The 16,376-nt window shown below is 39.5% G+C and overlaps 1 protein-coding gene across 3 annotated transcripts in view; it reads right to left on the bottom strand.

Moving 5' to 3' along the window:
• The window catches only part of BRWD3 (bromodomain and WD repeat domain containing 3), a 57,173-nt gene that overhangs the window by 21,469 nt on the left and 19,328 nt on the right, over positions 1 to 16,376 (bottom strand). For all 3 annotated transcript variants that reach the window (XM_074914943.1, XM_074914940.1, XM_074914941.1), the window contains 11 exons: positions 14,793 to 15,014; positions 13,019 to 13,119; positions 12,242 to 12,312; positions 10,972 to 11,072; positions 9,155 to 9,195; positions 5,026 to 5,130; positions 3,895 to 4,048; positions 3,278 to 3,412; positions 2,325 to 2,453; positions 1,691 to 1,916; positions 842 to 1,012 (listed from right to left, as the gene is read on the bottom strand). In XM_074914943.1, coding sequence (XP_074771044.1) covers positions 842 to 1,012; positions 1,691 to 1,916; positions 2,325 to 2,453; positions 3,278 to 3,412; positions 3,895 to 4,048; positions 5,026 to 5,130; positions 9,155 to 9,195; positions 10,972 to 11,072; positions 12,242 to 12,312; positions 13,019 to 13,119; positions 14,793 to 15,014 — 1,456 coding nt within the window. The remainder of the gene's footprint in view (positions 1 to 841; positions 1,013 to 1,690; positions 1,917 to 2,324; positions 2,454 to 3,277; positions 3,413 to 3,894; positions 4,049 to 5,025; positions 5,131 to 9,154; positions 9,196 to 10,971; positions 11,073 to 12,241; positions 12,313 to 13,018; positions 13,120 to 14,792; positions 15,015 to 16,376) is intronic.

Here is a 16,376-nt window from a genome sequence, read left to right as displayed (position 1 = left end):
TCTTCACTAATATTTCTCCTATTCCTTCTTGAGTCTAAAAGACAAGCAACTCCAAATCTAGCAACCCTAATGAGCTTTGCCAGGAAATCTAATTCAAACATGTGCAATCAGTCATTTAACCTAGAACTAATTTATTAGCGGATGTAAATTTTTTAAAAGCTCTGGATGACTTGCAGCACAAGTCCACAGCATCTGCTCTCTTACATCAACTGCACTCAGTCAGCTGCTTCACAGTCAGCTGTGCACATCTGATTGAGTTTGTTTTAAAATTTTAATCACTTTGTGTATTAAAAATAAAATCACAATAGCAGAACACTTAGCACGAGAATAATCTCGGGCTTTCTAAGGAAACACGAAGACAGAGCAGACATGTTTATTTTATAAACACCGATGCTCAGCCTTAGCATTTATTCTGCAACAGGAAGCCATTAGTCTGTCACAACATTGTATTCCACTGACATTCTCTAATTATATGCTGTTATCTTGATATTATGCAGTTACAAAGTATCATCTCTGCAGTGACTGACATCAAGACAATACTAGTGAACTTGATTTTTTTAGGAAAGGTTTAGAAGAGGAATAATTACAGTCTAATAGTCCTAGGTAATCAGATACAGCCTAGTTAGACCACTGTGTGCCCTCAGCTTGTACCTTTAAACTTTTAATTCCTCTGCTGGCACCAGAACGTCCAACTGCTCCACGCAGGTTAACAATGTGTGCAAGACCAAGAGAGAAAACCATCCTCAAAGATAGGGTCTCAGACCTTACATTAACACCTTTTGATTGGTACCTTACTGTGCTTTAGGAAAAGAAATGATGGAGGTGAAGAAGAGGCACTTACCTCCATTAACAGAGTGGGATCTATTGAGTGGAGGGTTTGGAAGAGTTTCTCCTTCATTAATTAGCCTCAGATCTTGTTCCCTCTGTAGCTCTCTGATCATGCCATCAAGGATACTCTCATCCTGGTCATTAGTTTGCTGACCGATGACTTGTTCAACTACTTCGCCATCACCTTGACAAGAACAAAAGCCACAGCTGCTTATAAAATGATTAATTTCTGCTTTACCAACCACCACAGACACAATCAAACTTTAAATTGTGCAGGTTTTTGTCTGCTCTGCAAAACATCTGATCACCAGCTGGCCTTCTGCTCTCATGTAATAAACGGAGGCAAAGTTTAAAAGAGAATACAATAAAAACTTAAAATTAAGGACCACACAAAATATAAACACGAACCCTTAGAAACAGCAGAAAAAAAAATTATGCTTCAGTAGGTAATAATGGAAGACCTCTTCTCAAGATCAGCATTTTGCCGAAGTTTATATCTACGTGAAAAAAAATCTGTTTAAAAAAACCCAAAATCTATTTTTTCAATGTCTTCTTTACCTTCCTTCTTCCTTACTCACATACATAGTTACACTGAGGTGTATGGGACAATTCTTTAAGCATGCTGTCATACACCTGGCAGAAGCCCACAGATTTTGGAACACCACAGTCTCCTCCTCTTGCCTCCACTCAAGTTGATTCCATACACTTCCTTTATGTCATAAAGCCACCCCATCTCCTCTTCTACCCCTACACTGAATTTAAACCACTAGTTTCAGAAGACAACTGAAACAAATCCTTACAGTACCATCCTGCTGAGCTGGTGCTCAATACATGTATTATGCACGAGTCTTAGACAGCATACCATTAGCTACATATCCCAGCTGAGGAATAAGTTGTTCATCCTTGCAATTTTCCCTCCCTGGTACCAGCCGCTGGAATCTCGTGGGATGAGGATTTCCATCCACATCCACCAAGAATGGAGGAGGCATAAGATGCGGAGCCTGTTGAGTCTGTTCATCCAACACATAGTTATTAGCATCACGGATCAGTGGTCGATAGTCCGTATGGAAGAACATCTGATCTGGAATCTGCAAGAAAAGCAATTTAGTAAATAAATCAATGGCCATTTGCAGCTGTCTTGCTGCTTTGGAATGGCTCCCATATCCATAAACCACAAGTCCTACGCTTAGGATTAGCAAAAGAAATGTTATGACAGACAACAGATTCCTACCACAAATGTGTTTTTATTACCGAGGCCTGATGCAAAAATTCAAGAGGGAAATATGCCAACAGAGGTGAACAGACAGAAGTTAATGCTTTGTTCCCCTATCCAGAGATTCTCTTGTCTAAACCTTTTTCATTTAGGTAAACATCAACTGCTTCACGGTCTAATTACTACTTTGTTTGGGGCAGGGTGAAGGAATAAACTGTAAAACAGATACTTCTAAGACAAAATCAAGTCAGGCACAGAAGAGTTTAAAATCCATTCAACCCACCTTTTCATAATATTTATTGCATCCAAAACCAAATAGTAGCAGATGTCCGTGAGAGTCTGTGCAGGCAAAATGCTGTCCATCTGGTGAGAACTTGCAATCAAAAACAGCTCCGTGGCCTTGGCCCTCAATCTGTACACAAGCAGAGAGCATTCTTTTCACAACCATGCATTCGCTGTGAGAGCATTTTTACAAAAATATCACCTGTGCTTAAACAGGTATTTAATCCTAATGTGGTGTAATTTCTCATCTCACTCAAGACTGATTTACACTTTTTTTTTTCCCCCGCTTAATTATTAAAGCTTCACTGAGCAACAAAGTAAAACCTTGCATTATCTCTTTGTCCTGGAATCTCAGTACAACTTGTAATGTACGTTCTGAAACAACTGCCCAGAAGTCTACATTTTCTGTTAATGGCAGACACGGGGCAAGCCTGCACCAAAGATCTGCTGTGTCTTGGCTCCGTACAAGCCGGTTTCGCGGCCCCACGTGCCAGGAGGCCAGCTCGGGTCCTGAAGCAGCACAGCTGCATTTGCTCAGCGCTGGAACCAAACCAACAAACCCGGCACTGGGTGCATGAAGATAAATGCAGCACAGAGCCAACCGTACCGTTTCCCAGACCATGGCACTGTGCTACAACACACAGGCTTCGCTGCTCTACCTGGGGAGTCACTATTATCTTGAGTACGGTATAAGCATGCCCATACACATGAATAGTACTCAGATGTAACAGATCCCACGAAAGACTTGCTGCTACACCTTGCAATATGCAAAAACATACTTTGGTATTGCTTACTGAAGAGTTTTCTTTTTTATATGTAGTTTTCCCCTAATCCTGTTGTGACATTGGGTGCAACAGCTGTATCACGAAATCTGCTTTTGCCTCAAGATTAGTTTTACACAAATCTGAAAAAACAAAAAAAACAAAACAACCCACCTTGCCTGATCATTCTTACCATGTTAAAGTAATTGCGAATTTTTGTTCCTTTGTCTATATCCCAAACAAAAATATTTCCATCATGACCCGCTGAAAGTACAATCCTTTGGTCAAAGGGATGGGCCTCCAGAACAAAAACTTCATCATCGTGACCCTGCAATGAAAGCAGGGTGAAAAAGAAAGTAGTTATTTCTCCATGTGATATCTCCAAACACGCTAGCCTTTAGCGTGAGGATCTCAGTTCAGGTAGTCACCCATGACCTGTACTTCTTCAACATCTCTGTCAGAGGCTTGGCATTATCACTGCCCACTTGGGAAGTGCCTCAGACTGCAGCTCAGCACAGCTGCGAGGGACAGGCATGGGGAGGAAGCAGAAATCAGCAGCGAGGACAGCTGCAACCCTCTAATCTGGGCACAAACGGTGGCCTTCAAAGGGCTCCCTGCTCAGCCAGCACTCACCAGAGTCTGGCAGCATTTTGGTCCTCAGCTCCTCTCCCCCAAAAAGTGTAAGACAGGTGACATACTTCAAGACAAAACACTCCTCATCGAGGGGAATGATGATGCTGATTAGCCTCAAATCACTTTCAGAGTTGAACCGTATCCATTTGGGAATTTACCCACTTGAATTTTACTCACAGATAAGCTATGAAGAAGCTGCCCTGTGGATGAGTTCCACACTTTGAGAAGGAAATTGTTGACTGCAGTGATGACAGTGGCATCGTATCTATCCCAAGCCACCATAGTAACCTTCAGCTTAGTCACCTTGTCCTCCCCAGATGCTACATTGTTTCTACAGAAATTAATAATTTAAAGAAGAAATAAATCAGTAACTGCATACGGAAACATTTAACACTGCTAATTCAGTATGAAATCAGGGAGAGAACGGCTGCCACCACTGTGGTTACTGGCTAAGGCAGGAGAATGAAGGATGGCTTCTGCAGTGGTAAAAACCAGATACAGGAAATACTCAGGGACACTAAGATTTACAGAGTTTGATTTTCTTAAAAAGGACAAGTTTCTCTTCTGTTCTTCATATATGATCACCCTCACCTACCCCAATTTCAAGCCATTCAGTTCCATTAAGTTTTTTCCTACGAGGCATTTTTCTTATCCGTCATCAATATGAGTAAACACTATAATGAGCAAGAACCTGCTAAATAAATCCAAATTATACTTCGACAGCTTACTTATTAAAAATGTAACCATATGAAATATAAAGAATTCTGCAAAGAAAAATGCCTAATGGGTTTCTGCCTTTTGTTATTGCACATATTCATTTACAAGGCCATTTACAGAAGTCACTTGAGGATCCCGAAGAGAAAAAACTCAAAACCCTAATTGAACCCGAGAACCAAATCACGACATCTCACCTCTTACTTGAAAACTTAAGGAAAAAGACCATATTAATAAACACTCTAGATCTAGATATATTAGCATATCACTATAGGATCAGTGAGGTTCTACTAAACCCTCTTTCCGTGAGAAGAACTCTGTCTGACATTCTTACTTCATATGTAAAATACTAAATATTCCTCAACCATTAGAGTAGGGAACTACCAAAGTATTAATATTTTCTTTTTGGGGCTAAATAACTGTGTAACTTAACAGACAGAGCCATAGCATTTTCAATACACACACACACACAAAAAAAAAATGCACCAGGACTAACTCAAAACGGAAGTAAATAAATAGTTTTCAGTATGATGTAAGATTTTGGTTTGCACGTAAATGTGGCTGTGAAGCGTGTTCTGGTTTGGTTTATTTTACCCTGTCATTTTAGTAGCCATGTCCAGGACCACACTCTTCCAATCTTGCTGCTGATAGTGCCATATTCTTGCTGTTCCATCTCTGCTTCCACTGACAAATCTTAAGCTATGGAAAAAAAAAAAAAAAAAGAAAAGAAGTCATGAAATTCTGAATAAGCGTACGTCACTGCTGGTCTTGGTTTAATACCCACATGCCCATCTTAGGATCTTATTTTCTCACTGTTCAGTAGCTTTGCTGTGGAGTTTTCCATCCTCAGCACCAGCGTGGCCATGCTAAATCAATCCTGTGGCAAGAATATTTAAGAGCTTGGCAGAGGACTGTCATTCACCTTGGGAAAGGTTGCTACAAGCACTTTTATGTTATTCTGCAAACACACACGCACACAAGTGTATATACACTTGGACGTGGATATATATACTCGTCTTACTCTATATATGCCCACACACAGGCGTGTTTAACAACTCAGAAAATATCCATGAACTACTGCCACAGGAAACAGGCAGCTACAAAACGCTGGCAAGCCAAGAGGACACCCATTCCAGCCAGCACAGAAGCTAGAATGTATTTCATCTTTTTTCAACACTTATTCTTTATATTGTTTGTGTATCTCTGATCTAGAGAATGTAATTAAAAGACAGTGAGGTTACAATTTTCATATCAGATATTGTACGGTACAAAAGAGTTTATATCCCACAACATTAATTACATTTGGCTACAGCTAGCAGATGGCCTTGGAATGACTTCAATGTCGTAATTCATACAAGCTGCACATTCCCTTTTTAATGACATCAGCAAATCTCTCGAGCAGTTCATAGTGGCAGCGAAGAAAAAGAAACTGCATGCCAGGAGTCTAGCATAAATTATAATATATTAACTTGGGGAGAGGGTGAAGATGGGGAAGGGAAATACAAACAGGTAGCCCTGCCTGTGAAGTTGAACACGAGTATTTTCATTTTTAAACTCCTCCTTGTTTAAAAAAATTCAAGCATCCAGCAAATGCATTTATCTGCATCATGCTACTTGGCTCTCGTTGTCACAGAAATAATTTTTGTTGAGAATTTTTCAAAAAGCTCCCCAAGTAATATGTTTTCACAGGACAGCCAACACCTTTAAAAGTATATTCCATTTATATATAGAATTACATGTAAAAAAGCAAGCCTATGCAATTTTATTTTAGTAAGTGATTGTTTTACCTTTTCAGTTTCCCTGATCTGAATTTTTTCATCATGATGCTCGTGACATTTATCTTATTTTTACTTTTTTGTATTAAAACAGAAAGGAAGCTATCACTCTTCCATTAAAAGCATCACTGCAGCACATAATTTTCAGTGACTGTGTGACCCAAGACCCCCAGGGAGACCCGTGCTCTCACGCTGCTTGCAAGGAACTGTTAGTACAGTTATACCAGTACATTCCCACATAATTTACATGACAAAGATCTCGAGTACAGGTGCAGTTCCACGGGCAAAGCTACAGTTTTGCTTGGAAGGCTCCTGCTCGCACACATCCCTTAAACCTCCTGCCAAGCACAATAAGGAATATGAGCAAAAGCTGGTATAAAACCATTTACACGAAGGTGCTGATCACTAACCAAAGCTTGTCACGCCACTCTCCAACACAGCTGTGCTGCAGAGGTTTGACGCACACACGTGCCTACAGGCACCTTTATACCACAACCATTCTGACTTTCATCACTACAGAAATAGCATCCTGACTTAGGACGGTTTTAAAAACTGAAAGCTCTGCAGGTTGGAATGGTTCACTTGATAAATTTTAAGACCACAAAATTACTGTTATCACCTAAAGAAATTAGCTGGAAATTGGTATATTTGACTAGAAATTCACATATTTGCCAGGTATGTCGTCAGAGAAAAGTAATTTATTATGAATAATAAAGCAGACCGACTAAATGATCATCAAGACCCAAAAGTTTTAAGATTGTGTCTCTGTAACTGGTTCTGGACAGGCGGCAGCAACCAAGGGCTGCGAGTTCAGAGCGTGTGATGTGCGTGTAGAGTAACTGTCCCACATACTCAGTTCCAGCAGCTGGTGAAAGTAAGGACTGTAGTTCATCAGTAGTCACATAAATGAACACAGACTCGCAGTCTTCACTCCAGGAAATGTAAAGATTAGCCCATTTAGTATCACATTTGGTGATGTTAAGCTACCCAGATGTACCGGTGTCTCAGTGAAGACTAAAGATAGTGGGTTGCAAGGAGATACTGCAAAAATATGGTAGGATACTACTGAAGTATTACAGAAAACATCCAAATCCTTGTGAAAAACTAAACAATTGTAATAAGAACATGTGTAAAAGAAAGTTTTAATCTCAAATGCAAACAAATTAAGCAGAGAAGTCTTATCTATTAAGTAGAGTAGATCCAAATTTGGCATGTGAGGATCAACTACATCTTTACACCCCACTGAAGAGCTGTTCTTTGCTTGCTCCCCCCTGGACATAAATCGTGGTTTTGTTTGGTTTTTGTTTTTTTTTCCTGGAAATTTCAGAGTTATAAAAATACAAGATGAGGGATGAGGGCCTGGTTATTCATCATCTCACATTTATCACTGTAGAACCTCACAGAAGTTAAGCTCTTATGAATTCTGTGTGTTTTTAGGAAAACTCTTCCCGTATTTTTCAGAACTCTGAGCATGAGAGGAGACAATTTCCTTATTCATTGTGCCCAGAGAGGGACTGGCAGAAGAAATCACTCACCAAGGAATTAAATAAGACAGACAACAAAGGCTGGATGGTGTTCTGTTTCAGCAACATATCAGCAATGTCATATTATTTGGAAAATGTTTTCAAATTATGCTAATCACTGGCTGCTTTCTGATCCCCAGCTGGTATAAATGATACAGATAACATATGCAAGAGAAATAAATCTTAACCAAAAAACCCAACATATAGATAATCTATCAACACTCTCAGCTTCAACACAACTCTCACAGGGATCATAAGTAAGAGCACAGTGAAGTAATGAAAAAAATCAAAAACAAGGTAAAAGGAGTTCTACAGTCCCTTGTTTTCATTATGCACAATGCTCATCATTTAGATGTCATTATTTCCTTGATTTCCTTCCATCTCACCTCTGACCACATACCAAGTCTTATTTCAGCCTTCATGTTTATCTTCTTTTCACAGACGACTGCACCGACTCTGTACATCGTTTCGGACAGTGCAGACAGAGCTGACCTAACATCATCATTCTTTAGAAGTCAGGGTGTTACATTCCCATACTACTTACTACAGAGAGGACAGAGCAAGAGCAGTGGAAAAACAGAAGCGAAGTGGCCTTCTGATCTGTGCCCTAGTACAGAAACAAGGGAAACAGATCTCCTCTGAACGCAACCGAAAGCGCTACTGTCATGGGTAGCGTGGCCTCGCCTTGGCCTCTAACTTGGCCATCAGCACTGGCTGCAGCTCCGGAAAAAAGGGTGCCCAGAAGTCACTAACTCAAACAAGAGTCACACAGATAAATAAATATGTATATGTGCTTGTTTTTCATCTGGCTCTAACAGGACTGAAATGATAAAGCCGAGCTTTTCCCCGCTCCCCTACATTTAACCTGATATTCTAGTTAAGAAAAAATAAGAAAAGTGATTGAGAAACCAAATCCCTGATCCCATTATGAACAATGAATATACTCAGATGTTATTGCCATCTTACCAGGTAAAAGCGCCTTGCAAGAGAGGCTCCTTTAACGAAGGTCAGACCACAGCTTCTTGCAGAACTACCTGTCTGACCATCTGTGTATGTATAACAGATCTAACTTTTGCTTAGAACTACCTTTATTACAATGCTCTCACTCCTGCAGTAAGAGCACTCCTGCTGTCCTTAAGGCTACCTAAGAAGCTACTCTTGCTCAGAAGGGATACAAAATTTGGTTTCCAATTTGCTGTTTAGAAAAATACAAAGCAAAAGCATAGTTACAGAATATTTTTGTTGTTACAGCAGAGTCCAGGCTCAGGGACATAACACACATCTTGTAACATACTTCAAATATTTTCTCTAAGATTAATCAGAGCCCATGTGCAGTCTTCCTGTTGCATTAAATTTTCTCTGAAATGTTATTTGGAAAATTAAATACCATACTTTTCATGTCAAAATCCTAGGACAGCCACTCACCTGTCACCATTGTTACAGAACTGGACTGCAACCACTTTGTCCTAAATAGGAGGGAAGAAAAAAATAGTAGTAAGTGCTTTGTAAAATGAAAAACTCATCCGAAGAGATCTTAATGATGAGCTTCTATTGAGCAAATTGCATCTTCCCATGCGTCTCCTACAACACACTGCCTTACACATTCAAATGCAGAAAAGTCACATTTGAAGTTAAAACTTCCCCAGACATACTGTGTTAAGACCCTGAAATACAAAACTTCAGAGGTGAGGGTTTCGTGTTGCTCCAGAAGGAGCTCAGAGACAGAAACCATGTCCAGCTCAGCCTCCCTGACACTGAGACGTGCAGGAGGAGGAAGCTGCAGCAGCTCAACTCCTGCCCAGTGCCACAGGACCAAACACCCCCCACCCGGGGAAGCTCTGCCTAGGAAACCCTGAGCCTTTTGGATCCACAGAGTTAACAGGAATAAGAGACCCCTGGAGCTCACGAGGCCTGGCAGGTACAGCCCTCCACAAGACCAAATAAATGATCATAGCAGGTTTGCAAATTTTAGACCTAACGTTAAAGCGCATCAAAATATTTCATCACCAAAATGCAAACCTTGGCCTTATTCCCACTTTTAAACTGTTGAGAAACAAACGTTACATTTTAGACGTGATTTTCCCTTTTATTATTTTGTTAAATACTTCTGTTGCCTACATGCACTTGCTATCTTTGCTCCCACTGACATCTCCACCTCCTGATAACCAAGGGACCGATTTGGGATTTTCTCAGGGGCGGGCTGACAGCAGTCTGTAGTATTAAGAAAAGCAGACTTTAAAAAAAAAATAAAAATTAAAGGAATTAGTTTCTTCCAGACCTGAACTGCTGAATGTAGAAAACCTTTTTTCTTTTGTGAGCAAAATACTTGTTAGATTTGTTGGCTTGGAGCTCTGAGACTTAAATGTGAGACCCATGACTCCCACTGAAGTTCAGTGAATCAATTTAGACCTCAGCCTTAATCCATAAAATATTGCTAAGGCGGGCAGCTGGGCTATTAAGGTTCAAAGATAAATGCTCCAAACTCCTCACAAGTGACAGCCCTATCAGTGTTGCTATAAGCTTGCCTTTCTGATATATTGTTTACCATGCACATAATAAATAATGCAATCATCACCTGCTCTCAGTAACAACTAAGAAATGAAGAAAAATTTGATACCGTTTTAGTGATGCTTCTTTACTGGATTTCATTGAAACGTAGACATTCAGCGGTTTTAATAAAAGCTATCAAGAATCAAACTTGAAAACTAACATCATTGCACAGATATTTAAAATAGTTGGAATTTTTATGAGAACCCTTCTGTATTACCTGAGAAAGGATGCTTTTAGGCATGCTTTATTTTCTAAATGAAATTACCATCATGATCCAAAGCTTGACTGCACACTCTAAAACCAGAATTACTTTGTTTTTTCTTGTTATGTGGATTTGTGGTCACAACTAAAGTTAAATACTCAAGAGTAAATTTGACAAGAAAAATGACATTGTGCATGAATACTGCTTTAATTCCTAATTCCAACACAGACTTTCGTCAAAAATTACCTGGTCCCTCAGTTTCCCGGGGGAATAAAACACATAAAGCGTATTTTGCACACATCTCCTGCCTCAGAGGAATTTAAAAATAAACACACCACAAATTTCCAGGCATTTAAATACCACAGTGTTGAGAGCCAACTAAACTCTGAAGACAGAAAATAAGTCAAATAGGATGTACAAAACCTAAGTTCCTTAAACAAGCTTGAGTGGTGAAAAAAAAAAAAAATTTGCTTTCTGGTTTGCTTCTTACCGTATGAGATTCTAATTCAGCCATTTTCTCTGGAGATTCTGAGCCCAAATAATAAATTCTTATCACGTGGTCAGTACTACCTGTTGCAATGAACATGCCACCTAAGAAAGACAGTGTTTTCTGTGAGAAAAGCCATCCTAGGAACAACTTACTTTATTTACTGCTTTATTGTTAAAGCAGCAAACTACAGTTTTAAACAGAAAATTTCAATGTAATCAAAACATATGTCCCGAACAAAGAAGTTAACTCTGAGAGCTTTTCCTTTCATCTGTATTTCCTCAAACCTTATCAGCTTTAGCATAACTACGAGCTCTACAATATTTCCCAGCTGCAAACCTTTATGACCAAAGGAAGAGAATATTGCAAGGTACAACACTCATCCAACAAACTACTTTGCTTTCCCCTCAGAAATTACCACAGCACTCTCCATCAGCCTATGTGGAAAATTAGATGGGGAATAGTTTCATATTCTCACTGGTAAATATCAGAGAAAATACTTAAGTGCATCTTCAATATCTATTTGACACACATCAGAAATTATTGCTGAATAGGGACTTGGTGATCAGGCTATTTGCTTGTAATGTTTGTTCTGTTTACAAGGTTGCACAAAAAGGGCACTATTTTGTAGTTTACTGCACTGAAATGGTTTTAGTTATTTCAGGATTTCTGGTTTTAAAAAAAGGAACGTGGGCAAGGCTCACACAGCTCTAGAATAGCTCTCCATTTCAGATAGCAAAAATGCATGAGAAATTACGTAATATTGTTTTCAAAAATCACTATTTTGGAGAATTCAAAGCTACAACAAAGGATGTCAGTTAAGCTGATATTTTCAAACACGTTGAATTGATCCTCCTAGAACTTAACCAAATTTGGAAGACTAGCAGAAGCGTAACCTTTGAACAGAGACCACCTGTCTGCCAGATTTCGAGAACTTTTCATTCAAGAACTTTACAAGGTAAAACCTTAAAAGGATGTTACAAAGAAAAATCTCTGATGTGCAAAACAACAGACTGAAAGCACAGTCTTCCTTGGAAGTGGTCAAGACATTTTAGCTTAAATTAGAGGGGGAAAAAAAAAAAAAAAAAAAGAGAAAAAGCAGCTTGAGGCAGATGCTTAGTATGGAAAATGTCAAAATATCACAGTTTGACAGTGCTATAATTAACCGAAAAAGGGTTTAATACCATTTGTATCTCAATAGAAGTAACAGTCCTGTCACGAAAGGAATTAGAGTTCATAAAATACTTTCAGCTACCTTACAACGCATACCTACCTGAACTGAAAGATGAACAAGATATCTGAACACCAGGTCTGGACCTCTCCGCAAATTTTACAGGGCGATCCCTACATGCAACAACACAACATTTCCACTTTTCATTACTTTATTCCAATGCCATTCACCCAGAACAGTGCACTGCAGCTCAGCAGGTTAAGGTCAATATTTCCATACTAAATTTCTTTATTTGTGAGTTCTCACATCAGTTTGCTAGAACTTATTTTACATTTTAGTATTTTTCTTCCATAGTTTCGCAAGAAAACCATCATTTTCTAAACTAAAAAGACTATTTAACTTATTTATCATGATAACTCAGCAATTTAAATCTATTTGAAACAAAACCTGGCACACCATCAGTCTAACAGCATTGACTCCCTATTGAATATGAGTTTGATGTCATCTACATACATGCGTTCTTCTGATGAAAAGCAAATAAATTCTTCTGCCTGTCCATTTTGGACAAGGATTTAGTCCTAAACGTAAAAGCTGAAAGTTCTTTCACAACACTGGCTTGCAAAGCACATAATGCAGAACTAATAGCCCTGATCTCTGCCTCCCCTCTGGGCTGGAACACCACAGACCCCCCCACACGTCAGAAAGCACACCCTGCCCCACACACTCATGCACAGCCTGTCTGCGGGAGAACGTATCCCAAGAAACTTGTTTACTGAGGAAGAACACGTCCTTATTTAATTATCTCAGCGTTCCTCTCCACAGTAAAAACTCAAAAGTAAATTTGTCCTTTATTTAAGATTATTATCTAAACAGGCTTACTTAAATTTCATGGTGTTAGCGTGCCACTGCCAGAAACAGATTGTTCCGTCAGCACCAGTAGAAGTGAGGTATCGTGTTGTTCCTTTCCTTGCTGGAGAGAACTAAAAATAAAGTTGTTAACAGTTAAACCAGCTAATTTCTTTTTCCCCTTACATGCTAGAAACTTGTAAATGGACGTTGACAAGAAGCTTTTTCACAAGCATATTAGCTTGCTCCCCAGGAGTACAGAGAGCACGATCAAGAATAACCACAGAATATGAACTTCCATAAAAATAAAGCTAAAGAAATGAAAAACATCTACAATTTGACTAGCAAGTCTCTGTTTCTACCACACCGAAGTTAGTAAATTGGGGAAATGAAACAAGCCTAGACCCTTTTAATGGGGCAACAAGATGAGGAAATACTTCCTTCTAGAGCAGAACTGGATCAGACATGGTAACAAAGACAAAAATGATTCCTCCATCCAAACCCAACGAAAACCAGCAGTGCAGCAGGACCCCCCACTCCCTCCCTCTTCCTGAGCCTCTCCTCTGCCTCTCTAAGGAGGAGGAAATCTTTTCATTCTAGTCTCTCACTTTAATTTCATAACTGCAGCAATCCTTTTAATCCTCTGGCTACCCGGTAATATGATAAAGTAATCAAGCATTGTTTCCTCAAAAAGCCACGACTGATTGTGATTATCCTCTGAATTACCAGAGATTTACAATAAGCTTGTGAGGGATGCATGTATACATTAACAAATAATATACAAAACACAAAACCAGCTTGTAAAATACATCTCCAAAACAATCTCCTGTAAGTAACTTAACTTAGTGAAACATAGTTTAAATCAGACGAAATTGGAAGTGTAGGCAAGTGGGGGATAAATGAGACCCCCAGGGACTACTGGCATGTTGGAGAAGACTGTGATGAATCAAAGGCAGCGAGGCTCCAGCAGAGAGGGATTCTGAGCCAAACATCCCCACTCATTCTCCCCTCTATGCATAACCTGCCAAATTGTAGGGATTGTCTTTTTTATCCTGGAATTTTGCTTTGTTGAAGGTTTCTGCCTGGCAGGTTTTTTGTTGGGGTTTTTTTTTTTTTTTTTTTTAAAGCAAATAAACCACAAATTACTAGCCATTATTGACTGTGCCACCACTAGAGAACTGAGTACTGGCAGTTTAGGTTTGGGGTTTTTTTTTTCCTGCTCTGCTATTGCTCACTAGGCACTTGCCACACATCTGAAACTGCACAGGCACAAGCACAGATTCTCTGCAAAGCCTCATCTGTGCTCTACTGTGGCTGCTGCAGCATCTACGTGTGCTACAATATCCAGAACAGCTCCTTATGGTACAGGCTAAGATAACGAGCAAGTAAGAAATGTGGAGTAAGGAATTTTAGCTGATGGTATTCTTCTGAAAAATAAATATTCTCTACGAACACACGGCTGTTGGGTCAGCTGCTGGGCCAGGACTACCACCAAAGGTGCCAACCTCGTCTGTCTGGCTCAGCTAGTTGATCTGATGCTCTCAGTGCTATCTCTAAGGAAGCAGCAATGGAATCACATAGTTAAAGGCAGCTGAAAGAAACAGGATCATCCCCTCAGGCAGCAGTTGGCCGCTGGGCAGGAGTGAGTTTCCCAGGAAACAACACTCTTGAGTTGGGGCAAAACTATGCTGCCAAGCAGAGACGAAAAGATAAGTTTTATTCCTGATTGCTAATCCACATCTCTTAGGATTTCATTCAAGGATTTAGGATTAAAAAAAAAAAAAAAAAAAAAAAAGTCATTCCTTACCTGTATGGAAGTAATGGAAGCTGAATGGCCCTGCAGCACTGCGACTGGGGCGCAGGTTCGGAGACACCATACCCGGACTACTTTATCACAGCTGCCTGCAGCAAGCAGCGTGTTCTCGTAGTTAACAGCCATGTCAGAAATTTCAGCCGAGTGTCCTCGCAACGTTGAGAGCAGGCGCCCATCGTCTGTAGCCCAGATTTTGACCAAACAATCATCTGACCCCTAATGCCACACAAAAATTTCCAAAGATTATATAAAATAGCATACACGGTTTATGTGCACATAATACACAGGCACACTGTAGAAGAACAAGTATCTAAAGCACTGCTGCACCATGAACCTGCCAGAACAACTTCAGTGAGATTTGGGAATCATCTTGTGGAGTCAGGGATGTAGATTTTTATAAAACAGAAGCCACTGTCTTATGTTTCACGCTCAGATATGATTACCGCAGCTAATACAACTCCTCTCAGTACAGTTCAGTAATAATTAAGGTAAATTTAAGCAGATAAAATGGTTCATTGCGTACTACCATAAGACATATTTATCTGTGTGGGCTGGATCTAGCCAGTAGTCAAATCAAAACAATCACGAGACTTAAGGTCCGAGGGAAAGAGCACTTAAGCATCTGAGGGATCTCGGAGCCTCTGCCGTGCTCCTGGAGCTGCGAGGCAGCTGCACCACGAGCTTCCATTTCTGATAACAGAAGAAAGCTGGACCACTCGGAGAGAATCCGTGCAGCATCACATGCAACCGAGATACTGTGTCAGTGAGATCTCAGTTCCAGACAGGACACAATTCAAAAGCATATCGACATCGATCACTGTAAAATACTTTTACCTACAGCAGCAGCTATAGAATTTCATACTCAATCCCAATATTGCCAAGAATTTTTAGACAGTTCACAGACCTTTCCACTATTGAGATACTACAGAGAATACTAATACCAGTGGCTGGGATTGCCACTATGTATTCAAAAACATAACACAATAAAACTAACTGCAATATCAACATCATTGGACTTCAAATTACAATTTATCAACGGCAGCTAAATTCAAACACAGATCACTTTCAGTTCTTCATATAGCTGCAAACGAGAAAGACTTCTTTATGGTGTAAACAAAAATGTAAAGGCCCTCACTATGACCCAGAGTAATTATCATTAACAACATCTCTATCTGACCAATTTATAATGAGTGGAGAAGCTAGCAAGAACACAAAGACAACCATTAGCCCGCCACGTAATCTGTTTCTAAACTCCTATTAGTGAGAGACGAGGGCAAAGACAAGACAGGGATTAACATTAACAGTTAAAAGATGCATTATTATTAATTTGAGAATTCTGTGAATTTTTAAAGATGCAAAAAAGCAAGGGCAGTATCCCAGAAATGTATGTTAATATATTCTTAGAGAAAAACTTAAAATAATATTCATATATTCACTGACATACTACAAATTCTAGAAAGAAAATTTAGTAGAGAAGTAAATTGCAGACGAAGTAATGAGGCTTTCTATTTATCATCAAGCTTTTACTGAAATGTAAGGAAAGGATTGCCACCATTTCCAAAGTTATCAAAAGGTAAA

The sequence above is a fragment of the Athene noctua genome, chromosome 11 (assembly GCF_965140245.1).
Source record: "Athene noctua chromosome 11, bAthNoc1.hap1.1, whole genome shotgun sequence".
NCBI classification, from domain to species: domain Eukaryota; kingdom Metazoa; phylum Chordata; class Aves; order Strigiformes; family Strigidae; genus Athene; species Athene noctua.
This window is presented reverse-complemented; position numbering and strand designations above follow the sequence as displayed.